We start from the raw sequence: 26,281 nt of genomic DNA, 5'->3' as shown, positions 1-26,281 counted from the left end.
TATTCTACGTACCTGATGCAGGGACCAACTTGCTGCGGATAGCTGATGAAACTGGGAATGCAAATAACAACGTGTCAAGGTGGGATTACTGTATCAGTGAATGTATTAACTGAGGCAGACGAGAGAGAGATAGACCCTGCGGTTTGGGTCCAAGTCGGAAATAGAGGGGGATTAAAAATAACCCCTTTGAAAATAAAAATGCAAGAAAAACATGAAGTCATAAGACAGAGACAATATCCAGTTCCATTTGAGGGACGTATTGGCCTTAAACCTGTAAAACAGTGATTACTAAGGGATGGGTTGCTGGAACCACATCTGTCACCTTTCAATACCCCCATTTTGCCAGTAAAACAGAACCTGAGGTTTCCTACCGATTAGTGCAAGATTTGAGAAAAATTAATGAAATAGTACAACAACAGCACGCAGTGGTTCCAAACCCATATACCTTGATGAGCGTGAGACATACATATCTCATGACAGGAAAACAAACAAACCAACAAAACAAAACGACAACAACAACATTAAGCTTACTAGACCTTTTTAAATGGAAATGAAGTAACAGGTTGGAGAAATCTGTTTGTTCGTCCTGTATCAGGAACAGACATCAGGGGGCAGACAGAAGTAGTTACTACTTCCAGCAGCTCAACTGCAGCAGGAAAAGCTGGGAATGCAGAAGGAGTGAGAAGATCCAAACAACCACACAGCATTTCAATATGAGTTTTTCCTGGTGAGCGTTGGGCATTTCCGAGCATTCTTCTTAATGTGATATTAAGTAAAGTTAAAAGATCATAAAATCACAGAACAGTCTGGGTTGGAAGGAACCTCAGAGATCATCTTATTTCACCCCACCCTGCTGTGGACAAGGACACCTCCCACTAGACCAGGCTGCCCAAAGCACTATCCAGCCTGGCCTTGAACATTTCCAGAGAGGGTGCATCCACAACTTCTGTGAATTCCCAAGGGACCCTTATTCATAATCTTTGATTGCTCTTTGGATTGATCAGTAGGCAGAACTTGAGTTACTTGATGGAAATAAAGAGTAACAAATCAAGGCAATAAAGACCGAATGTTATTTCCTTTTACAGAGAGCTAATCAAAGAAACTGAACAACAGGAAGTCTTGGAAAGGGGAGTCCATAGGAGTCTTAAAGGTACGTATGTATCAGTACACACACACACTGTGGCACTGCAAGTGAACTGAAAACTTGGTCTGATGAAAGAAGGTGGTTTGCTTCTCCAGCTTTGGTCTAACCTATCTGCACAAACAGTGCTGCTCTGAGGGAGTTCTCAAAGCGTTTGCTACAAGACATAAATCCTAAAAATAAACTTTTTGTAAACCAAGTGACCTCTTGCACCCAGGCTTATAAAATACATCAGGAAATCGCCCAGAATCCCTGTAAGTAAGTTATTTCAGTCTTCTGTGAAATGTTTGTTTGGATGTTGGTCTGTTCCCTCCTACTAACAAGTGAAGTGGTATCCACATCAGGAAGTCATTCCATGCTTTTGTACTGGTACGTCATGCCTGTGCTGCATATAGTGAAGCCTGAGCATAAACTGAAACTCCCCTTTCAAATAAAAAAGACAAAAGACAAGAGTGTCTGGGCAGAACGACAGAAGTGTTAACAAACAGGCAATTGGTTAAACAGATCCACAGGCTCTCCTGCTCTAATGAGGTGTTTTGTTTTTTTTTCAGTGGGATAGCATGTCCCAAAGAGTTACAGTGTGCCTGCGTGCAGCAGCACTAGTGAGCCTCACAAGGTGAAGGTGGGTGAGTGCAAAAGAAATCTTAAGAGTGCAATAGAGAAAAGAGGGCAAACCCATGACATAGTTCAAGGAGCACCGCTGCCTGCAACAAAGCTGGGAGCAGACTACTCTGCACCCGTGGTAGGTGCCCTTCATTGCCTGTGCAGAGCACAGATTTGGAAAGTCGTGCAAAAACGGAAAGAAAAGCAGATCTGATCCATCTTCTTGTTCCAGAGAGGGAGACAGTTGCCAAGACCCACAGCAGGCAATGTCCTCCCTGACCGGTTGCTCTTCTGGCTGACCACCTAAAAAATAACTGGGCTCTGCAAAAGAGGAGAGTCCTGAGCTGGAGGGCTCCAGAGGGGAGCTCTTGGTTCCTGAGCCCTAGCTTGCTGAGATGAAGAAAGAACAGAATGTCCTTGCAAAATAAGATCTGAGAAGAACTAGTTAAACAAACTTAAGATCTTGCAGGTATATGGCAATATATACTAGCTTAGCTTCTGCCTGTAAATCTCGTATGCTTGACAGAACAAAGAGTATACATTTTGTCAAACGGGATACAATGATAGCTGGGGAAAACAACAAAGGAAATGGCAGGGTATAGCGGAAATGCTAAGTCATGGCCTGAAACAGTGATGGAGCACCTGGTGGGAAGGCAGGGCCAACCCAGGGGAGCTCAGGTGCATGCAGTGGACCTGAGTGACAGGAAGGGATGAAGCCAGGATCCACCCTCTCCCAGCCCTTACTCTATGGTTGGCAGTGGAGGTGAGGCTATCTCTCTGGAGATCCCTATTTGCCTGAGGCCTTCTGAAGGAGAGCAGCCTTTTTCCTTAATGTCTGCTGTTGCTGCATTTGGGCTTGTTCTCATTCGCTGTAGCCAAAGACTTTTCCATCCTGCTATTATTGCATTACCTTCCATCCTGTTATAGCATTCCACAGGAGGTACTTACAGGGGGGAGATGAGTGTGTAATAGGTGAACTGAGAAGAATGTGAACCCTGAGTACCTTAGCAATAGGGAAAGGGGGAAGGGTCCACTAACATTAGGGAACAGGGATAAAAGAGTGTCTCTGTCCCCTGAGACTTTGAGAGACCTCACAGGGGTATGCCCCAGTGGACCCTCCCTTTATTCAAATAAAGAAAACTAAAAGCTTCTGTGTCTCCTTTTGGGATAAAGATAATTAAACAAGCCTATTTGTGCATGAGTATTCCCCATCTTACACCTTCTCTTCCTGGTTTTACCAGGAAAGAGATCAGATGGCCTGAATGCAGGATACAAGCCTCAGCCCCTGCAGCAACACCTGAGGTCCCCATGCCCAGAAGCATTCCCTCTATGTCTATTTGTTTTACTAAGAGGATGGATTCATTTCTATCATGCTGCACTGACTGTAGCTAGGTTTTCTTCAGGCTGATTTCTCCTGCTCCCTTCCCACCTCTGACGATTTGTGGGATTGTCTCCAAGATGCTCTCCTGCACCCTGCCAGCAAGGCTGAGACGAGAGGAAAGCAGCAAGGTGAGGGTTTGAACCAGAACTGCTTTTACACTGGTGAGATCCTGGTCCTGGCTTCACCTCCTGCCCAGCACCACGGGTTTGCTGAGGGTCTGGACGCTGAGCAGAGCAGGAAAAGAGCAGGAGACGGGAAGAGCGGATACAGGTAAGACAGAACTCAAGAAGAGCAGAAGAGAGGAAGAAGAAAGGATGCAGGTAAGAAAGAAGAGCAGCAGACAAAAAGGGCAAGACAGGAAAGGACCGGAGACAGGCAAGGCAGCAAAACAACGGGAAGAGGAGATGAGCAGAAGGGGAGAAGAGCAGAAGAAAAAGGAGAGGGTGAAGGTAAGGAAGACGCGCAGACGAGGAGAAGAGCAGAAAGGGAGAGGAGTGGATACAGGTAAGGCAGAAAGGCAGAAGTGGAGAGGAGCTGAAGAGGAGAAGAGTGAATAGCCGTATGGCAGAAGGACAGAAGACGGGAAGAGAGGACAGCGGTCAGTGAGAAGTGCAGAAGAGAACAAGAGCAGAAGGGAGGAAGAGAGGGCAGAAGAGCAGAGAAGGAAAAGCGCCCTCGAGCAGAAGAGCAGACAGTGGTCGGAAGAGAAGAAGAGGAGAGCATGAGAGGTGCAAAGAGGATACGGCTAAGTCGGAAGAGCAGATGAGAAGAACGGGAGAGGATGCGGGTAAGAAAGAAAAGCAGAAGAGGAGTAGACGTGCACGAGAGAGAGGAGTGAGCATCCAAGGAAAGAAAAAGAGCAGAAGAGCTGAAGAGGAGAGGATAAGAGTAAGGGAGAAGAGCTGAAGGTTGGATGGATGGTGGCTGAGGAGAAGAGCAGGAAAGGGAAGCAGCAAAGAGGGAAGAGCAGCAAAGACAGTGCTGCCTGTTCTGCCCCAAGATACACTGGAAGCCAGGAGCAAACGTCCACGCTATCAGGTTAGAGATGGGACGGGAAGGATGTTTGGGTATGAGAAATGAAACCATGGCAAGCCTGGGGGAAAGGGGCTGAGCCCAACGGTCACAGAAGCCCCGTTGGGGGAGGGGCTCCCCTAACTGCCACTCTCCAGCTGTCATGGCAGGTAAGGCAGCAGGCTCCCCCTGCTCCCGAGCTTCAGCTGGCCCCAGCGCCCCAGATCCCAGCCCAGCGCCCCAGATGCCACCCTCGTGAGCCAGATCTCAGCCCAGCAGCCCAGATCTCAGCCCAGTGCCCCTTCTGGCCTTTCCCCACAGAGAGAATCCCTCGAGGAGCGCTGACGGTGCCTCTGACACCTGACGCCACCTTCACTCAAGCGACTGTGCCGCCACCGGACCCCGCCTGGAAGCAGCCCACCATCCGCGGACCGATGCCGGTACCACCCCAACCCCTCCCTGTCCCCATTGCCACCCACCTGGCGCCTCAGGCCTCTGTCTGGCCTGGGGTACCAGGTGTCTGGGGACAGGCAGCGCAGCTCCCAGCTGGGGGGCTGCCCCCAACCATGGCTCAGCTGCCACCTGGGGGCCTGTCCCCAACTGCAGGGCTGCACTTGCCGCTGCTGCAGCTGCTACCTGGGGGGCTGCACCCAGCGATGGCTCCCCCCACCGCCCCTGCTCCCTGCTGGGGACATCCCCTGCTGGCAGGGACGCTGCTGCCCCAGCAGCCCATGGGGCTGTGGCCTGCGGCCGTGCCCCATGCAGAGCCCTCGCAGCCCGCAGGCACCTGCCTGCTGCAGGCCCCCGGCCGCCCCGGCCGCCCCGGCCCCCCGCCACTTCTCTTGCAGGTACCGGCACTGCAGCAGCAGGTGCTCCCCGTGCCCTGCACCCTGCCCGCCAGCTGGGAGCCGCCGATGGAGCCCTTTCAAGACGCCGTGGTGCTCATGGAGGACCAGGGGCATCCAGCGCCCACCGACGTCTGCCCCCAGCCCGACACGACTCCGCTCACCTGCAGCGCTGCCACGCTGGAATCAGGCGGTGAGTTCAGGGGCCGCAGAGCGGGCGGCTGGCTGTCCGCACCGGCCGGCTGTGGGAAAGCTGGCATTGCACCACTGGGGATGTTCTGGCTTTTCCAGCACGGACAACAAGCGCAGGCACCCCGCAGGACACCGCAGACATGGACGATCTGCTGGCATGGATCAACAACGGTGAGTCTGGGGGCAGCAGAGCTGGCCAGGCTGGTTGGCACCCAGTGGCTGTGGGAGAGCTGGCCTTGCCCCACTGGGCAATGGATTTTCTTCCTTCTCCAGAAGTCACATCCGAGACAGGCATCCTGGACAACAGCGAAGACTTTGACGATCTGCTGGCGTGGATCAGCAACGGTGAGTCTGGGGGCAGCAGAGCTGGTGGGGGGGTGTCTGCACTGAGCGGGCGTGGGAAAGCTGGCCCTGCCCCACTGGGCATTTTCTGCCTGTTCCAGAAGAGACACCCAGCAGCAAGAGACCGGAGGACGATGTGGAAATGGACAATTTGCTCACCTGGATTGTTGGTGAGTTTGTGGCTTCCAGAGGTGACGGGTGGCTGTCTGCAGCAGGTCAGCAGGTGTGGGAAGGCTGCCATCATCCTTCTGGTCTGGGGGATGCTCTTGCTTTTTCAGAAGCGACGAGTGCTCTGGAGGTCCCCCAGCACAACCAGGACCTGCCTGCATCCCCTGAGCTGCCTGAGCCGACCCCCCTGGCTGCCCCCGCACCTCTGTCGCCCCGCACCGCACATCTGATGGAAGAGGTGCGGCAGAGGCAGCCCCGGGTGCACCTCAGCCGCCTGGTGCTGCCCACCCCCCTGGCTGCCCCTACACCTCCATCGCCCTGCACTGCACGTCTGATGGAGGAGGCACGACGGAGGCAGCCCCAGGTGCTTCTCAGCCGCCTGCCACTGCCACCTGGCTGCATCTCCTGCCGGCTGGCAGACAAGCACCACGGGGACAGCAGCCAGCCGGCCAAGCACCCCGTGCCTCCTCTGATGCAAACTGGACAGCTCATGGAGGAGGCACGGCGGAGGCAGCCCCGGGTGCTTCTCAGCCGCCTGCCACTGCCACCCGGCTGCATCTCCTGCCGGCTGGCAGACAAGCACCACGGGGACAGCAGCCAGCCGGCCAAGTGACAGCACCCACCTGCACCACCACAAGAGGCAAGAGCAGCGGCTACAAGCAGCACACTGGCAGCATCCCCGCCACAACCAGGAAGCCACCGCATGGCCAGCATGTTCTAGGCCACAAACACCGGCGCTAGGCGGAGCTGCCTGTGCCAGCACGGCGGCCAGCAGGAGGACTCGGTGCCCATCACAGCCCAACAGCGGCTCCAGCGGGAGTGTACCAAGAAACCGGCCCACTTGCTGTAGCAGGAGACGTGGCCGTAGCCGACCGATGCGCTTCCCTGTAGCCCTGGGCTCCTCGCCGGCCCCCACGACACCCAGAGAGCAGCGGCAGTGTTCCAGGGGCACCAGCACCGGCCCCAGCCCTACCCCTCCCAAGCTGGGCTGTCCGCAAACGGCATCTTGGACTGGGGCACTGCGGGGCTCTGAAGCTGATGGACCGCCAAAGCGTTGCACTGTCAAAGCTCCGGGCTGGGAAATGCTGGGTGGGGGGTGGGAAATGCTGGGTGGGGGGTGGGAGATGGTTGGCTGGGGGGGGAGGGGGTGGGAATTCTTGGGGTGGCCAATATTAGGGTGGGGGATGGCTGGCGGGTGGGAATTTGGGGTGGGGAATTGTTGGGCCGGGGGACTGGTTGGAGGGTGGGAGTTTGGGGTGGGCAATGAAATGGCTGTACTCTGCTACTGTTGGGGTGGGAATCTGGGGGGTGGGAAACCGTTGGGGAGACAAATGTCTGCGGTGGGAGATGCCTGGCATCAAAAATGACTGGACTCTGTAACTGCTGGCCCTGGGGATGTGGGGAGGGGGAGGGAACTTGGTGGGGTGGCAATTCTGGGGGAGAAACTGTACTCTGATAATGTTACACTCTCAAAGTGTTGGAATTTGGAGGAAGGAATTCCTGGGGTGGGAATCTGGGGGGCTGTTGTAATACCAGAAGAATTGTACAGAGCAGCAGCCGTGGATCAAGAGAAGGACTTCACAGAGCAGCAGCTGTGGAGCAGGATCAACAGCACGAGAACATGGATAATTCCTAATAATTCTAGTTCCTGAGACAATAGTTGGCTAACCTGAAGGCAAAAGGCCAGCGCGCTAGGACTAACAGCCACACAGCAACATGGTTAAATTGAGCTGCGTCCATTGACTGCCCGAAAAGCCATACTTTTATAGCAGACAGACGAAGGCGTTTAAAAATCACACACACTCATTGGAGGAAAGCTACCGCAATAACAACCCTAAAACCCCCCTTCAAAGCCGCGAGCCATTCATTCTTTTCCTAGAGGTGTCCTTGGTCCTCGTGCTGTTGATCCTGCTCCACAGCTGCTGCTCTGTGAAGTCCTTCTCTTGATCCACGGCTGCTGCTCTGTACAATTCTTCCGGTATTACAACAGGGGGCTGGGAGGTTTTTGGCAGAGGGAGGGAACTATTGGTGGGAGGGAGCGGGGGTGGGAGGGGGCGAGAAACTGATTGGGGGTGGGAGTTTTAGGGGGTGGGATCAGAAAGAATTGTTAGGGTGGGAAATGGTTGGGAATATTGTCATTTATTTACTGTTTGGTATGTTAAATGATTAAATGTCTTGCGTTCACCTTTGCTATACCTCTGCCTGTGGCCGTTCATTCAGTTAGAAAGCCCACCTCCCCGCGCCCCCTTCAGGGCCCACCTTCAGGGCAAACTGGGCAGCAGAAAGGCCAGTGTCCCAGATCTGCCACCACCATCGGACACAGCCCTCCCCTCCAGGATCCCCTCCCCTGTAGTGGAGGAGGCTCGCTGCGATCCCAGACACAGCCATCAGTCGCCAGGTGCAGAGAGGACTGAGCCAGGCTGCACCCTTCAGTACCCAGCAGCAGGATCAGAGTCTGAGGCCTGCCTAGGTCGTGTGGCTGCGCTGCAGGCTGAGGGATGGAGAAAGCACCATCTTGAGATTTTTTCGGTTCCTGAGGGTTCCCCCCTCCATCTTGCTCTGCTCCAGCCCCAGCCGCAGGCCGGCGTCCCCGACAGGTTGCTGTGGTTGCAGAGCTGGACTTGGCCCTTGACCTGTGCCCCTGTCCCCACCATCCACCTTGCCTTCTCACCCCTCTCTATCCAGTTCACGCCCCATCTCTCTCACCTCCATGTCCCACCTATGTCCTCTCTACGCCCTCTTCCTAGTCTTCTCCATACCCCCTCCATCTTCTTTCCGAGTCCAATCTGTGTCCCCCCCTTCTACGTCCCCCCCATAAGCCCTCTGGGTCCCGTCTGTCTCTGCACACTAGGAAGGCTATACATGGCGGCAGAGCTGCAGCACTTACAGCGTCGATGACTGCTGAGATGACCCACCTCTCTGCAGCCTCACTGCCAGGAACAGAACTGCTTGGAGCACGGCAGCCCCCCAGAAACAAACCAAACCAAACCAAACCAAACCACACCAAACCAAACCAAACCAAACCAAACCAAACCAAACCAAACCAAACCAAGAGCTTTAGCACCCAGCAGACAGAGTGAGGGAAGGAGAACACGGCCCATGTCACAACCCACTGCTCCATACAGCTCCACACAGAACCAGAAAGCAGAGCAGGAAAGTGGAGAGAGCTGGCCTAACTCTTGCAGGACTGTAGCCAATAGCCCAGAGAAGAGGAGGAAGCAAGGCAGAAGGCAAGGTTATGTCTGTGTGTCTGTCTGAAGGAAACTGAGCTGCAGACGTTCAGAGCGCTGCTCAGTGCAGCCATGGCACAGACAGCTGCACAGAACAGGGCTCCAGGAGCACTGACAGCTGCTGAGGCACTGCTGGGAAGGAAGGGGGAGCTGCCATTCATCCCTATGGAGAAAGTGCCAACGGAGAACCAGGAACGCCCAGCACAGATCCACCTGGAGCAGCAAAACCAGCAGAGCTCCCCGAGAGAGAAATGCTTCCTCGGCAGCTCCTGCCTGTGCTGCACTGCCGCACCCAGACATGGGCCCTGCTCTCCCTTCTCAAGCCGTGGGCTGGGAGCTGCGTCCTTCCCAGGCAGCACAGCAACTGCTCAGCACACTGCAGACCGCTCCCCCAAACCATCCTCACAGTGCCTTACCTCCTGGCAGGCTCAGGGAAGGAGCAGCCGGCGACCTGAGCCCACAGGCCCAGCCCTGCACAGCCCTGCACCCAGCACTGTCATGGCGGCGCCCGGAGCTGCCGCACAGCATCCTGGGAGTGGTAGTTCCTGCGGGGCCTGCAGCTCCCAGCAGGCCCTGCAGCTCCCAGCAGGCCCAGGCGAGGGCAGAGGGGAGCGGTGCTGTCAGCCCGGAGCTCGCCCAGAGAGCCCAATGTTCGGAGCACTTCACACCAGGCACTTGGGACTCGGCTCTTTCTGTCCAGAACGTCCCTGAGCTGCTCAGAAAGCACAACTGTGTCACCCTCGCTGCGCTGTGCAAAGGAGGCTGCCATTGCAGGCTCAGCTCTGACCTGGTCCAGCAATGCACTTCCTTGCAACTGGAGCACTGACACGCTTGCTTCTTGCAAGTAGCAGTCGCCCACCGCTTTGCACACCTCTGTGCTCATGCAAATGGGCACGACCCCAGTCTTGCACTCCCCGCCTGCACACAGACACACACACACACGTACCTCCTCGTCCTTGCACGCCCTCCCACATGCATGCACAAATCTCTGCAGTGCATGGACACACTTGTGTAGCTGCACAAATTTGTTCACCCCTGCACACCTACATGTGTGCAACCCCCCCTTGCTCACAACTCCATGCACGCTCACTCATGCATGAAGACTTGCACAGCCTTGTCAACAGCCATACACACAAGTGTGCAAGAACAAACAGAACACCTGCAAACACCTTTTTGCACACGTGAATGCAGAATGCACACCCTGACATTCAACACCAGAAGAGAATTCAACACTCGAGAATGAAGAATGCACATCTGGCTTCAAGGAATGCAACTCTCCTATCTCCAGAGATCCCCACCCTCTCAGTGTGCCATCTCACCTGGACGTGAGTGTCCCTCACAGCCAGCCAGAAAAGCAAGCAGAGGCTGAGACCAAGGAATCCCTCCCTGATGTGCAGCTCTCTGACAGCTTCCCTTACACAGAGTGCTGGCCGCAGCCGTGTGCATTATCACATGCACTTGTGTGGGCAGTTGGTGTCTAGACATGAAGGAGACTTGTTAAGTGCTCTGCTGACATGTAGGGACAGACAGAAAATTTCAAGGGGGAGCTGGAGTATGTATAGAAAGGATGTACGGACCTACAGTTAAGGATGTGGATTTGCATCTGAGTCCGTGCCTGCAGATGATACAAGCGCTATGCATTGTCACCCAATGGAAATGATCAAACAGTTGCTTTGGTACAGACTGTCTGTAGGGCTCAGGAAGTGTGGCCTTCCAAGGTACTTCAGGTGCCCTAAAAAACAGAGGCAAGCAGCGATGATTCCTTTCTCTCTTGATTCTAATACTTGTAGGTAGAGAGCTTGAGAAAGACTTTGGAGGCTCTCCTCAGCCTCTTCCTTTCCTCGTACCTTTACAAAAGCAGACTTCCAGAAAACAAGAAGACTGGACACGCATTTTGGGTTTGGTTATTTTTATTTTTTAATTTTTTTTAATAATTTTGTTGTTGTTGTTTTTGGTGCTTTTGGTGTTTTTGATGTTTTTGGTGTTTTTGGTGTTGTTTATTTTTTAATCCAGTCCAATTTAATAAATTCTCAGTCATAGAAGTGATGAATTTTTAAGGTCTCGCTGCTGTTGGACCACACTCCACTTGAACATCAAGTGGAGCAGGAGGTAGCCTTCATCCAGAAAGGTGGAATCTTGATTAGATGTTGCTGTCTTATGGAGAGGAATCTTGGCATCCCCCAGGCTGAGCCAACACACATGCACATATTTCTGGATGGTGACCATAACTTTCTGCCACTGCTTTTGCTGCTTCATCATCAGTATCCAGCAGGAGATCACGAAGCAATGGAGGCACGGTGGTATCCAGGTCATCATCTGAAACTTCTTCCACCAGATTGGAAGGGACCAGTCCTCTTGTGCCGTCCGTCAGCTCTCCCAGAAACCAGCCATCCTCATCCATGTCTCCACAGATGTAAATGTATTGTCCAGCTGTCAGTGGAAGCTCATTTTCTGGGTCCTCATTAGGGCCATCAAAAGGATCGTAGCTGTGACGAGCTAAGAATCTTCGTATTAGTGGTGATGTTGGTCTGCAAGAATGCATGCTGCAGACTGCCAGTGGCCACACTTTTGACTCCCCCAGCTTTTCCTGGGGGTTGGAGCATTCCTGTTCAGGATTTCTGTGCAGCCTCAGCTCTTTCCCGTTCTCCTGGAGCTGCACGCATTTCTCGTCCAGACGCTTGCCGAGCGCTCCAAGTTTGACCTCAGCCTGCTGGAGACTCTGCAGCTTCTGGCACGCTTCTGGAGAGCATCCCTCTCTCAGCAGCTGGTTCTGGGCCTTCAGGGCCTGGCACTGCCTCTCCAGGTTGCTCAGAACTTTTAGGGGGCAGCCACACTGTTCCAGCAGCTTGCTGCTTGTGCTGCCTGGGAACCCCAGGTCTTCCTTGGCCGTCTCATTCTCCTTTTCCAAATTCTGTCCCTGCGGCTGATTGACTTCCTCTGCCTTCTCTGTGTCCTCTTCAGATGTGGAAGAGGCCTCCTTGAGCTGATGGACTCTTTCCCACAGCTGCTGGGTACAGAGGCTGAGCGTATGCGTCTTGTCCTTCAGCCACTCCATCTCCTCCTGCATCTGCTGAGAGCTTCTGCTCCACAGCAGGCAGCTCTCCTCTTCAAGGAGGCTGCACTGTCTCTGCAGCTCCTTCAGCTTCCTCTGCAGATGGACGTCCTGCTCCTGCAGCTCCCTGCGCTCAGGTGGGCAGGCCTCTTGTTGCTCTGCAACCTGAACACCCACCTCTGCTACAGCCCGATGGCAGGCCCTGGCCCTGTTGCTGGAGGCGGGTGGCTGCCCCTCCCCGTGCTCCAGGATGTACTGCAGGAAGTGTCTTCTCTGCTCCTGCAGCTGACATTGGAGGCGCAGGGTATGGGCGGCCTGCTCTCCGCGGGACTTCCAGCAGAGCTGCCACTGGACTTCCAGCTGCATTCTGCGGTCCACTCTGCTGCTGCCGCTCATCAGCAGCGCCTCCACCAGTTGCGGCTGCAGATGCCATGCGTAGTGGATGGTGTCATTGCGACACTTCTGCATCAGCTCCTGCATCTGGCGCAGTTGGGCCTCCTGCTGCAGTTGGCGGATCTCTGCTTTCCACTGCCTCAGGCTCTGCTCCCGCTGGCGCTGCAGCTTTGACACCTGTTCTTGCTCCCACTTGGAGAGCAGTCGGTCGGACAGCAGCTGCCGCTCCCTCTCAGCCGCCTCCTGCCCCTCTCGTCTCTCGCTGGCCCTGCGGTGTTGCAGCTCCATGGAGCGGAGCTGCTCGCCCTCCAGCTGGTCCTGCAGTGCCTCCAGCTCCTGCCTGTTCTCCTCCAGCCACGCAGGACTAGCAGGGGGCTGTGCCGGGCCCCGGAGAGGAGAGGGCCGGCTGCCCAGGAGCCCCAAGTCTTCCTTGGCCGTCTCATTCTCCTTTTCCAAATTCTGTCCCTGCGGCTGGTTGACTTTTGACTCCCCCTGCTTTTCCTGGGGGTTGGAGCATTCCTGTTCGGGATTTCTGTGCAGCCTCAGCTCTTTCCCATTCTCCTGGAGCTGCACGCATTTCTCCTCCAGACGCTTGCCGAGCGCTCCAAGTTTGACCTCAGCCTGCTGGAGACTCTGCAGCTTCTGGCACGCTTCTGGAGAGCATCCCTCTCTCATCAGGTGGTTCTGGGCCTTCAGAGCCTGGCACTGTCTCTCCAGGTTGCTCAGAACTTTTAGGGGGTGTCATGGTTTGGCAATGTTGTAATTTTGCTATCAGTATTCCACATCATAACATCATGTTAAGCATAGATAATTTTGACGAATCTGCTGCTCACAGAAAGAAGACTACATGTCCCAGGGAGCACCACGGTCAGTCATATGACCAGGACTATATAATCTCACTTCAGTGCTGGACTCGCTCTCTTGGATCCTGCCAGCCAGGGGGAGAGCCGTGTGGGAGCGTTCCAGCCGTTTCGCCTAGAGTTACAGTAGGCCTCTCGGTTTCGGGACTCACTCTCTCTTATTTTACTTAATTCGTTAGCCTTAATTCCAATTATATTGTATTATATTGTGCTATTCTGTATTTCGATATAGTATTTAGTAAAATAGTGTGCCTCCTTAGATCGCTGCCGCTGTATTTATTTTCTCTTTCCCTGTTTTCTTTTCCTTTTGGGATAGCGGCCCTGCAGGCCGTCTATACCCCTGTCATGGGTGCCGGTAGATTTTAGGGTAACCTATGACATAATTGGTGGAGAATGCGGGCATATTGCCAAGAAATTTGGGCAAAAAGGGGCAAAAGTAGGCAAAAACTGCAAAAGCTGCTGTTTTTCCTGCTGTCCTTTTAGTTTTTTACAGAGCTACGAGTTTTTTTTTTTCGTTAAGGAGCTATCTGAAGTTTACGTTTCTGCACCTGGGAGCTTGACCTTGAAAGTCCAGGCGGACTGCCAATACCCCAGAATATTTTGTAAACTTTTAGCTCTGCTATCTCGTTATTGAAGAGAGGAAAAAAAAATGTGTGCTCTGTTAAAACTGCTTGTAAAACTGCTTTTCAGGGGACTGCGTGCTCCTTGTCCCTTCCCTGAATCCATTATGCAGTTTTTGAATGCCCATTTGACCACACTGTTAATTTCCCTGAACATACTGTTGGTTATTTTATTAATCTCACTCAGTATCTGGATTTATAACATTCTGAGGAAGTCTTCCCCAGAACCAGAGAATACTGAGTGGCAGGGAGTGTGGAGAGGCTTTGAGGAGACTTTAAAAAGGCAGACATCTTCAGTGTCATGGAGCTTTACTCCTGAACACTTGAAGAATCCTGAGAGCTTTATCGCATATTTGAGGCAGGAATGTTGCGGCACAGGCAGATCTCAGGAGGCACAAATGATTTGGGGCCTGGCTAATGCCTATTGGGCCTTATTCAATTTTGAAGCTGAGAGAGAGAGTCTCAGAGCTGAAAAGGCAGAGAGGGAAAATGTTTTTGAAGCTGAGAGAGAGAGTCTCAGAGCTGAGATGGAGAGTCTCAGAGCTGAGAGAAATGACCTCCTATATCAGCGTGACACCCTCCGGTCCGAACTTGATGCCCTCTGGTCCAGGCAAGACACACCCCAGTCTGAGCGAGACGCCCTTCGGTCTGAGCGAGATGCCCTTCGGTCCGAGCGTGACACTCTCCAGTCCGAGTGTGACACTCTCCAGTCCGAGTGTGACACCCTCCAGTCTGGACATGACACTCTCCAGTCCAAGCGCAACGCCCTCCAGTCTGAGCACGACGCCCTCCAGTCTGAGTGTAACAACCTCCGGTCAGAGCAAGGCTCCTTCCCGAGCCCAGGCGAGGCAGCCTGTAGCGGAGCAGCGCAACCCCAAGCGGACGTCACCGGTCTCAGCTCTCCCGGTGGGTCTGTTCCATATCTGGAAGGGGTTGGTGCGCTTCCAGGCTGAGCAGGCGCCCACCGCTATGGCCATGGGGCAGGAGAACTGCACTGCCCCCATCCAGCCCACTGGAGGCCCGGCTGTCCGGCATGAGGGGTGGCCTTAGATGTGGCTGAACGGGAGAGGTGGCCAATGCTTCATCTTTATACTGACTCATGGATGGTGGAAAATGCCTTATGGGGGTGGTTGCAGCAGTGGGAACAAGACAACTGGCAACGACGAAGAGGTAAACCTATTTGGGCTGCTGAACTGTGGAAAAACATTGCTGCCCAAATAAGAAACATTGTTGTAAAGGTGCGCCATGTAGATGCTCACGTGCCTAAAAGTAAGGCTACTGAAGAACATTAAAATAACCATCAGGTTGATCGAGCTGCCAAAACTGAGGTGGCTCAAATAGACTTAGACTGGCAGAACAAAGGTGAATTATTCCTAGCTCGGTGGGCCCATGAGACGTCGGGTCATCAAGGAAGAGATGCAACATATAAGTGGGCCAGAGACCGAGGGGTGGACTTAACTATGGATGCTATTGCTCAAGTCATTCATGACTGTGAAACATGCGCTATAATTAAACAAGCCAAAAGGATGAAACCTTTTTGGGGGGAAGGGCGATGGCAAAAGTATAAATATGGGGAGGCATGGCAGGTTGATTATATCACCTTGCCACGATCCCGAAATGGTAAACGGTATGTACTCACCATGGTCGAGGCGACCACTGGGTGGCTTGAAACATACGCAGTACCCCATGCTACCGCCCGAAACACCATATTAGGATTGGAAAAGCAAGTCCTGTGGCGGCATGGCACTCCAGAAAGAATTGAATCAGATAATGGAACTCATTTCAAAAATTCCCTTGTAAATACTTGGGCCAAAAATCATGGCATTGAGTGGATTTACCATATTCCCTATCATGCACCGGCATCTGGTAAAATTGAACGATTCAATGGATTGTTAAAAACTATGTTGAAAGCAATGGGCGGCGGAACATATAAAAATTGGGAAAACCATTTAGCAGAAGCCACCTGGTTGGTCAACACTCGAGGATCTGGTAATCGTGGTGGTCCCAACCAATCCAGCTCCCTACGTACCGTAGAGGGAGATAAGGTTCCTGTAGTACACGTAAAGAACGTGTTAGGAAAAGCGGTTTGGGTCCTTCCAGCATCTGGAAAGGGAAAACCTCTCCGAGGTACTGTTTTTGCCCAGGGACCTGGATGTACTTGGTGGGTGATGCACAAAAATGGGGATGTTCAATGTGTACCACAAGGGAATTTGATGCTGGGGGAGTGCAGCCAATAATTTCTTGTATATATAAGTAGAGCCTTAAAGATATATGACGAATGTCCAATTATGGTGCAGGACTTAAGATAGATGAATTAATGTTAAGAAAACATTTTCCGTATACGTAAACTAGGCATCCTGTAAGTAAGTATTTTTCCATCTGGGCTCTATATCATGCACTGGCCATGCATGTGTAGAGCACACGTGGAAAGAAGTTTAATTCAAAGGGAATTTGTGGTGGTTGGGAAAGGATGAGTGCACCTTGATGTGGGGGACGCCCCACTAGCGCTGCCTTTCCCTTTCACCGCTGTCATATTCCTTTTCCGGCAGTTTTGCCATTTCCTCGATTTAGTAAATAATGGTGTGTTAAGTTACGGAGTTTTATTTTCAGCTTAAGGATTTGCATGAAAATAGATATAAGTTGTTAAGAACAATAAGCTTTCTGATTTCTCACAACTATATATGTATGTGTGTGTGTGTAATAAGCATAATGTAATGATGTAGAATAAGGGGTGGAATGTCATGGTTTGGCAATGTTGTAATTTTGCTATCAGTATTCCACATCATAACATCATGTTAAGCATAGATAATTTTGACGAATCTGCTGCTCACAGAAAGAAGACTACATGTCCCAGGGAGCACCACGGTCAGTCATATGACCAGGACTATATAATCTCACTTCAGTGCTGGACTCGCTCTCTTGGATCCTGCCAGCCAGGGGGAGAGCCGTGTGGGAGCGTTCCAGCCGTTTCGCCTAGAGTTACAGTAGGCCTCTCGGTTTCGGGACTCACTCTCTCTTATTTTACTTAATTCGTTAGCCTTAATTCCAATTATATTGTATTATATTGTGCTATTCTGTATTTCGATATAGTATTTAGTAAAATAGTGTGCCTCCTTAGATCGCTGCCGCTGTATTTATTTTCTCTTTCCCTGTTTTCTTTTCCTTTTGGGATAGCGGCCCTGCAGGCCGTCTATACCCCTGTCATGGGTGCCGGTAGATTTTAGGGTAACCTATGACAGGGGGCAGCTACACCGCTCCAGCAGCTTGCTGGTTGTGCTGCCTGGGAACCCCAGGTCTTCCTTGGCCATCTCATTCTCCTTTTCTAAATTCTGTCCCTGCAGCTGGTTGACTTTCTCTGCCTTCTCTGTGTCCTCTTCAGATGTGGTAGAGGCCTCCTTGAGCTGATGGACTCTTTCGCACAGCTGCTGGGTACGGAGGCTGAGCGTATGCGTCTTGTCCTTGAGCCACTCCACCTCCTCCTGCATCTGCTGAGAGCTTCTGCTTCTCAACAGGCAGCTCTCCTCTTCAAGGAGGCTGCACTGTCTCTGCAGCTCCTTCAGCTTCCTCTGCAGATGGACGTCCTGCTCCTGCAGCTCCCTGCGCTCAGGCGGGCAGGCCTCTTGTTGCTCTGCAGCCTGAACACCCACCTCTGCTACAGCCCGATGGCAGGCCCTGGCCCCGTTGCAGGAGGCGGGTGGCTGCCCCTCCCCGTGCTCCAGGATGTACTGCAGGAAGTGTCTTCTCTGCTCCTGCAGCTCACGCTGGAGGCGCAGGGTATGGGCTGCCTGCTCTCCGCGGGACTTCCAGCAGAGCAGCCGCTGGACTTCCAGCTGCATTCTGCGGTCCACTCTGCTGCTGCCGCTCTTCAGCAGCACCTCTGTCAGCTGCCGCTGCAGATGCCATGCGTGGTGGATGGTGTCATTGCGGCGCTTCTGCAGCAGCTCCTGCATCTGGCGCAGTTGGGCCTCCTTCTGCAGCAGTTGGCGGATCTCTGCTTTCCACTGCCTCAGGCTCTGCTCCCGCAGGCGCTGCAGCTTTGATACCCGTTCCTGCTCCCACTTGGAGAGCAGTCGGTCGGACAGCAGCTGCCGCTCCCGCTCTGCCGCCTCCTGCCGCTCACGTCTCTCGCTGGCCCAGCGGCGTTGCAGCTCCTGGGAGCGGAGCTGCTCACCCTCCAGCTGGTCCTGCAGTGCCTCCAGCTCCTTCCTGTTCTCCTCCCGCCGCGCAGGACAGGCGGGGGGCTGTGCTGGGCCCCGGCGAGGAGAGGGCCGGCTGCCCAGGAGCCCCAAGTCTTCCTTGGCTGTCTCTGGCACCTAGAACCAGAAAATCATAGAATAACAGAATGGTTTGTGTAGGAAGGGGTCTCCAAGATTCTCCCGTTCCAAGCCCATGCCATGGGCAGGGACAGCTTCCACTAGGTCAGGATGCCCAAAGGTGCCTCCAGCTTGGCCTGGAGCACTGCCAGGGGTGTGGCAAGCACAGCCTCTCTGGGCAGCCTGTGCCAGCGCCTCTGCACCCTCACGGTGCCCCATCTTTCTTCCTTATATCTCATCCAGATCTCCCCTCTTCTACTTTTAGGGTGTTGTCCTTTGTTGTATCACCACCCTCCCTTACAACCAGTTCCTCTCCAGCTTTCTCCTGGTCTCCTTCAGGCACTGGAGGGCTGCTCTTTGGTGTCGCCAGAAATTCCCCTCCCCAGGCTGAACAATCCCCACTCTCTCAGTGTGTTATCTCACCTGGACGTGAGTGTTCTTCACAGCCGGTCGACTGGAGCCCTGCTCTGCACGGTGGTGGCACAGAGCTCCTTCTCTGTCCTGGGAGTAGGATGTTCCATGGCTTTCTGTGTGAGGGGACTTGCCCTCCCAGCTCCCCACGATGTACTGGTTGAAGAGCCTCCTCTCCAGCTCCAGCTGATGCTGGAGGTGGCGGATGCAGGCAGGCTGCTCACCATCCGTCTCCCAGCGCAGCTTGCTGAGGACGTCCTGCAGCTGGGCAGGGGCCTCCCTGCCGCACCTGGCGGGGTTCCTCAGCACCTTGGCCAGCTGCTGCTGCAGCTCCCGAGCCCGGCGCAGGGCCGCATCGCACTCACGCTGCAGCAGCTCCTTTGTTGCCTGCAGCTCGGCCTCCTTCCAGCGCAGCAGCTGCCGGGTCACCGTCGCCCGCTGCCGCTGCTCCCACTCCTTCAGCCGCTGCTCTTCCTGGACCTGCTGCTTCTCCCAGGCACAACGCAGCTGGTCGACCAGCAGCTGCCGCTCCCGCTCTGCCGCCTCCTGCAGCTCACATCTCTCAGCAGCCCAGCGGCGCTGCAGCTCCTGGCAGTGGAGCCGCTCGCCCTCCAGCTGGGCCTTCAGCACCTCCAGCTCCCAGCTGTTCTCCCGCTGCGCAGCGCAGGCCGGGGGCTGTGCCGGGCCCCGGCGGGGAGAGGGCCGGCCGTACTTGGCTTGTCCCCGTCCCGCGCTGTCTCGCAGCATGGCCACGGGGATCTGAAAAGACCCTTGGCCTCCAAAAGCTGTGGCCAAAGGCCACCGACAGTCGCTCTCCTTTGTGGGGTCTGCAAGGACAGCTGCCCCTGACCCCGTAGCGCCCACTGCCTCTCGTCCCTGTCGCAAGGGTGTGCAGACAGTGAATGCCGTGGGGGTGCTGTGCCAGTGGCCTTCTGTGCTGTGTGCTGGCCCAGCTCATAATGGAGGGCGGGGCAGTGGCCTTCTGCGCTGTGGGGCAGTGCGGCCTTCTGGCCCAGCACCAAATGGAGGCTGGGGCACAGTGGCTTTAAGCGGTGTTGGGCGGAACCGCCTCCTACAGTGCTGGGCTGTACGGATCACCTTTCGTGGCGCTGGGATGCGTGGACTTCTCTGGCACTGGAGAAGAACAGCAGCGGGTCGTCCAGTTCACTGTGGTTTCCATTTAGATGGCAATAAAGGAAACATCTCACCATACCTACGAGATAGTTAAGTTAAAAGAACCTGGTTGCCGGTGTACCCTGCTCGAGGAGCTGCTGGAGCAGACGGCCAGGCTGCTGCAAGATATCAGCAACCCGAGGAGCTCTTGGGAATCTCTGAGGGAGACAGACAGGAGGAGGTGTGAGCCTACTTCCACCGCAGACACACAGCCTCATCCTGAGTCCATGCGAGTGGGAGTAGCCAATCCAGCTGCTCATCTGCAGGTCAGAGATCTAGACAGCCCGAGAGGGGAAAGGGGCTGGAGCCTCGTCTCTACTCTAAGCAGAAGGAAGCGTCTGCTCCCAAGCCCCCATGGTGCTGCCAACCCCTGCAGTGTCCCCTGCAGCGTCCCTGAGTGAGAGACTTGAGGTGTGAGAGGCAGACTGTGTTTTTGCAGTGAAAATAGCCAGTATTTCTGTTTGTAGCTTAAGTTGCTTTTCACAGAGAAAGCTTCCAAACAGAGTAAACTTGAGACTAGGGCATTCTGACCATAGTAGAATTAACACATGCATGAGGTGAGGTAATTATGTAGGGTAGGGGAGAGTCCGGTACAGGACAGAACTAGTGCAGGCTGTTGAAAACATTGCCCTCCTCTCGATGTAAGAAGCACAGAACATGCCCAAAGACAATGGGTTGCTAACAGACATTGTGTGGAAGTGTAACGTAGCTGTGGAAGTGTAACGCAGTAAGAGCTTCGGTAGACTGTGAGCCTGAGATGCTCGACCAGTGGGTGCCAGGAGAGGCTCTACCTGCGCCAGACCCAGGGTATATAACAGAATGGGTTTCACCGACAAGTTGTGCAATTGTCAGCAGTGGGCGCACACACTACTGCAGTGCTGAATAAACAGCTCTTCACAGAGAGCTGTTATATAATAAACAATGCTGAATAAACAGTTCTTCTTTCCTGACTGGAAATTCTTGAGTGTGTTCCTCACAGAGGCTCTTGCACAGGAGAGGGATGAAGGTTTGCAAAGTGGTCCAAACTCATGCCTTGAGAAGCACACTGAGAATACAGGGAGTAACAAGCACAGGGAGCGAGGCCGGTCAGGGCACTGCCTCAATACCAGTGACACCAAGAAAGGGCTGAGAGTCTCAGTAACTGGGGACTCCTTGCTGGGGGGCACTGAGGCTCCCATTTGCCACCCAGATAATCTCTCCAGTGAGGCGTGCTCTCTTCCAGGGGCACATGTTAAAGACAGTGGGAAGGCTCTACCGTGGCTCCTTAAACCGGAAGACTGCTATCCTTCTGTTGTCATTCAGGCTGGGTCCCAGGATGCTGCAATGAGGAAACTAAAGAATGTTCAACAGGACTTTGCATCCCTTGGAAAGATGCAGAAGGGATCAGGGGTGCAGGTAGCATTCTCCTCTGTCCTTCCAGTGGACGGCTGGGACCCAGGAAGATGGAGGAGAACATGCTGACTGAGGGGGTGGTGACTTGATCAAGGCTTTGGGTATTTGGATCTCGGGCAGGCCTTTGAGAAACTGGGTATGTGGACTCCTGATGGACTCAACTGAGCGAGTGGGGCAGAAGTGTGCTGGGGAACAAGCTCTGTGGATTGACTACCAGGGCTTTAAACTGGGTCCGAGGGGGGAAGGGAGGGGAGTTAGATGTGACAGGGTTACAGGTATGAGGATTACAGATGTGAGGATTACAGGTATGTAGTGAGGATTACAGGTATGTAGTGAAGCTGTGCAGGGAGAAGATTAGGAAAGCCAAAGAGCAGCTAGAACTGAGCTTGGCTGCTAAGGTAAAGGAGAACAGTAAATATTTTTATAAACACATCAACAGCAAGAGGAAGGCTAGGGAAAATCTCCACCCCTTGTTGGATGCTGAGGGCAACTTAGTCACCAAGGATCAGGATGAGGCTGAGCTACTTAATACCTTCTTTGCTTCAGTCTTTAATAGTAAAACTTGTTGCTCCCTGGGAACACAGGCCCCTGCACTGGTAGATGGAGGGGGAACAGAATAAGCCCTGCATGATCCACTATGAGATAGTTCTGGACCTGTTTCAAAAGCTGGATGTTTACAAGTCCATGAGGCCGGATGGATTGCACCCTAGAGTTTGCGCCTAGAGGGAGTTGGTGGATGTGGTCGCCAAACCACTTTCCATCATTTTTTGGCAGTCTTGGCTGACTGGGGATGTCCCGGTGGATTGGAGGCTGGCGAATGTGCTGCCCATCTTCAAAAAGGGTCAGAAAGATGATCTTGGCAGATACAGGCCCATTAGTCTCATCTCGGTGTCCGGGAAGGTTATGGAAAGGATAATCTCGGGAATCATCAGGGACCAATTAAAGGTCAGGCCTAGTTAGCATGGGTTTAGGAATGGTAGATCCTGTCTGACAAACCTGATTTCATTCTATGACAAGGTGACCCATTTGGTAGATGAAGGGAAGGCTGTCGATGTGGTCTACCTAGACTTCAGTAAGGCCTTTGACACTGTCCCCTTAACATTCTGGTAGAGAAGCTGGCTGCCCGTGGTTTGCATGGGCGCACACCCTGCTGGGTGAAGCACTGGCTGGATGGCCGGGCCCAGAGAGTTGTGGTCAAATGGAGTGGAATCCAGTTGGCGGCTGGTCACGAGCGGCGTCTCCCAGGGCTCAGTGCTGGGACCGCTTTTGTTTAACATCTTCATTGATAATCTTGATGGGGGGGTTGAGTGCACCCTCAGTAAGATTGCAGACGACACCAAGTTGGGAGGGAGTGTAGATCTGCCTGAGCAGAGAAGGGCACTACAGAGGGACCTGGATTAACTCAATCGATGGGCCAAGGTTAACAGCATGAGTTTCAATAGGACCAAGTGTCGGGTCCTGCATTTTGGTCACAACAACCCCAGGCAACCCTACAGGCTTGGGGAGGTGTGGCTGGAAAGCTGCCTGCTGAAAAGGGACCTTGGTGTGCTGATGGACAGTCAGCTGAATATGAGCCAGCAGTGTGCCCAGGTGGCCAAGAGCAACCTGGCTTGGATCAGAAATGGTGTGGTGAGCAGGACTAGGGAACTCATCCTGCCCCTGTTCTCGGCACTGGTGAGGCCTCATCTTGAGTGCTGTGTACACTTTTGGGCAGTACAAAAAAGACATGGAGGTGCTGGAGCAGGTCCAGAGAAGGGCAACAAGGCTTGTGAAAGGCTTGGAGAATCAACCCTATGAGGAGAGGCTGAGGAAGCTGGGGTTGTTTAGTCTGGGGAAAAGGAGACTGAGGGGAGACCTCATCACTCTCTTGCAGTATCTGAAGGGTGCTTACAGTGAGAGCAGGACAAGTCTCTTCTCACTGGTGACAAGTGACAGGATGAGAGGAAATGGCCTCAAGTTGCGCCAGGGCAAGTTCAGGTTGGATGTTAGGAAACACTTCTTTACAGAAAAAGCAGTTAAACACTGGAATCGGCTCCCCAGGGAGGTGGTTGAGTCACCGTCACTGGAGGTGTTTAAGAGCCTTTTGGATGTGGTGCTCAGGGATATGATTTAGCAGAGGGTTATTAGAGTTAGGGTACTGGTTAGGCAGTGGTAGGACTTGATGATCTTCAAGGTCTTTTCCAACCAGGGTAATTCTATGATTCTATGAAGCTTGGAAACTTCTGACGTGATAACCCATATCCAAGAACTTGTCCTGTGCAGGGTCTCACAGGGAATGAGCAAGAGGGGACCTGACAACCAACGTGCAAACCAGCTGCTGCTGCTGGCCTCTCAGAGGCACTGACAGACATGAGCCTGAAAGCACAGACCCCAGCCAGGAGCCCAGGGATGGCCTGTCAGCTGTTGCAGGCTGAAGGCACTGCACAGTTTGATGAACAGCTGTGTGCTTCCTGCTGGACTGTGGGTTTCTGAGAACATCTGACCCTGACAGTTCCAGAAATGTCTCACAAGAAGGCTGACAGACAGAATCACTGCATGTCCTTTATTCTGTTAAGGTTCACAGGGAGCCTGGTTCATAATGTACAGCATTTCTGGGCTAAACTACAAAGGTACAAGCTGATTAGGAATTGATTTGAGTAATGATGTTTTAAAGAAAACCATTACAATATTAAAAATAAATAAATAAATAAATAAATAAGAACTACACATATAAAGTGGCACAAAACAAACAATAAAAGAGAGCTTGATTCAGTAAAAAGCTGCATTACAAGGCATGAATTCGAAAAGATGGGCAGTTCACTGCTAATGAAACACATTTGGTTATCAATTTCCTCACTGCATCCTTGACCTCCTTGTTCCTCATGCTGTAGATGAGGGGGTTCACAGCTGGTGGCACCACCGAGTACAGAACTGCCACCATCAGGTCCACGAATCGAGAGGAGACAGAGTGGGGATTCAGGTATGCATAAGAGCCAGTGCTGAAAAACAACGAGACCACGGCCAGGTGAGGGAGGCACGTGGAGAAGGCTTTGTGCCGTCCCTGCTCAGATGGCATCCTCAGCACGGCCGTGAAGATCTGCACATAGGACACAACTATGAAAACAAAGCACCCAAAGATGAAACTGGCACTAAAAATAAGAAGCACAACTTCCCTGAGGTAGGAGCCAGAGCAGGAGAGCTTGAGGATCTGGGGGATTTCACAGAAAAACTGGTTGACAACATTGCCTTGGCAGAGAGGCAGTGAAAACATACTTGCAGTGTGCAGCAGGGAATTGAGAACACCAGCGCCCCAGGCAGCTGCTGCCATGGTGGCACAAGCTCTGCTGTCCATCAAGGTCCCGTAGTGCAGGGGCTTGCAGATGGCAACGTAGCGGTCATAGGACATGATGGTGAGAAGGGAATACTCTGCTGAGAGGAAGAAGAGAAAGAAAAAGAGCTGTGCAGCACATCCTGCGTAGGAGATGGCCCTGGTGTCCCAGAGGGCGTTGGCCATGGCTTTGGGGAGAGTGGTGGAGATGCAGCCCAGGTCGAGGAGGGCCAGGTTGAGCAGGAAGAAGTACATGGGGGTGTGCAGGCGCTGATCGCAGGCTACGGCTGTGATTATGAGGCCGTTGCCCAGGAGGGCAGCCAGGTAGATGCCCAGCAAGAGCCAGAAGTGCAGGAGCTGCAGCTGCCGCGTGTCTGCCAACGGCAGCAGGAGGAACTCGCTGATGGAGCTGCTGTTGGGCATCTGCTGTTCCTGGGCTTGGAGTCCTGCTCAGAGTGCAGAAGATAATGACAAATCCAGACCATTCTCAGACACACTCCTCCTGCTATACTATATAAGTTTTCCTTTCCCTTAGAAAAATATTTAACTGCATAATTTGTATATGCTATCATGAGCTTCACCATCCCTTAAGGAGTAGAAGATTGGGGAGCTCTTATTTGCTTCTCATTTCCTAATCATGCCCAAGCCTCCTGGGTATTTTCCTCTTTACTACATCTGCACTTCGAGACCACAGCCCAGCCTCTGTGCACTTCAGTTTGTCTTAGAGAAATCAGCCTGTTTGCTGGACAAGTGAACTATTAATGCCTGCAGAAAAGAACTATAACTTGATTGTATCCTTTTAGGTAGGTGAGGCTGAAAGCACAACCTGTGTGACTGTTCACCAAACAGCCAACTGATTGGAGAAATACTGGGGAGTCTCTGAGCTGTGTTCAAAGTTGACAGCCCCTTTTAGATTTCTGCTTCCAATCCTTTCTACTTTCACTCAGAACAGGAAAAGGAAAATCCCTGCCTTGGCTCTCCTCTTGCAAAGGGTCCACAAAAACACTCAGTTGTGCAGTGGAGCAGCAGCTGTGGCAGCACAAGCCCTGCCGGGGAGCTCCTTCCCCCAACACGTCTCCCCGCAGCACCCTGGGCAGCTGAGTGCTGAGCCTGGCAGGCGGCAGAGTCCCATAGCCGGCACACAGCCCCTGGGGCACAGCAGGGACCCTGCTCTGCAGCACAGCCCTGGGCACCCACCTGCAGCCCCGACTGCACAGCCAGCTGCCGTCTTGGTCCACGCCGCCCTCAGGGCTGTGCTTTCATAGTGCAGCATGGAAGCCCCCAGTCAAAGCAGAAGTCTTTTTCCAAAGAAAAGAAGCATGCGGTGCCTGCAGCCAGATCTGCTATGGGATGTCTCAGTTTTAGTTAACCCTCTATGGATAGCAGCTGCATGGTCTGCAGTGAGACTTACCGTTTCATGGTCTGTGGGCAATGCTCCTGCTGCGAGCTCACAGCCTGCTCACACCGTACTCATCCTTCAAGCTCTCTCCCCTTTCTCTCCTCTCCTTCTGTCAGCTGCACGCTGTGCTGTGCACAAGAGCTGCTTCTGGGTGCAGCTGTCTCTTCGCAGCAGTGCCCACTTGTATCAGCTCCTTGTGTTGCAGGAGCCCAGCCCAGCTCAGCACACCTGAGGATTTGAGTTTCTCTTCCTCATTGCTTCCCCTGGAGATTTCCCTGGGGCTCCAGGGCTGAAATCTCCTGATAGACAGCAGGCTCATCTCTGCAAAACACATTTGGATGTCAGATCAGTTACTCACCAGTGTACAGACTGATTCCAGAAGCATGATTTTGAGCTGTGGATTGAAACTCTATAACCCAGAGTTAGGTTATAAAGTAGGAATACATTT

At 53.2% G+C, this 26,281-nt stretch overlaps 1 protein-coding gene across 1 annotated transcript; it reads right to left on the bottom strand.

The window, feature by feature from the left end:
- Positions 1-23,891: 23,891 nt before the first annotated feature.
- On the bottom strand, positions 23,892-24,857 carry LOC140263385 (olfactory receptor 14J1-like). The gene has a single exon (XM_072358265.1). The coding sequence runs from the start codon at positions 24,855-24,857 to the stop codon at positions 23,892-23,894; it is 966 nt and encodes a 321-aa protein (XP_072214366.1).
- Positions 24,858-26,281: the final 1,424 nt, after the last annotated feature.

The sequence above is a fragment of the Excalfactoria chinensis genome, chromosome 29 (assembly GCF_039878825.1).
Source record: "Excalfactoria chinensis isolate bCotChi1 chromosome 29, bCotChi1.hap2, whole genome shotgun sequence".
Taxonomy (NCBI): domain Eukaryota; kingdom Metazoa; phylum Chordata; class Aves; order Galliformes; family Phasianidae; genus Excalfactoria; species Excalfactoria chinensis.
Note: the sequence above shows the minus strand (reverse complement) of the source record. Positions and strands in the feature narration are given on the sequence as shown.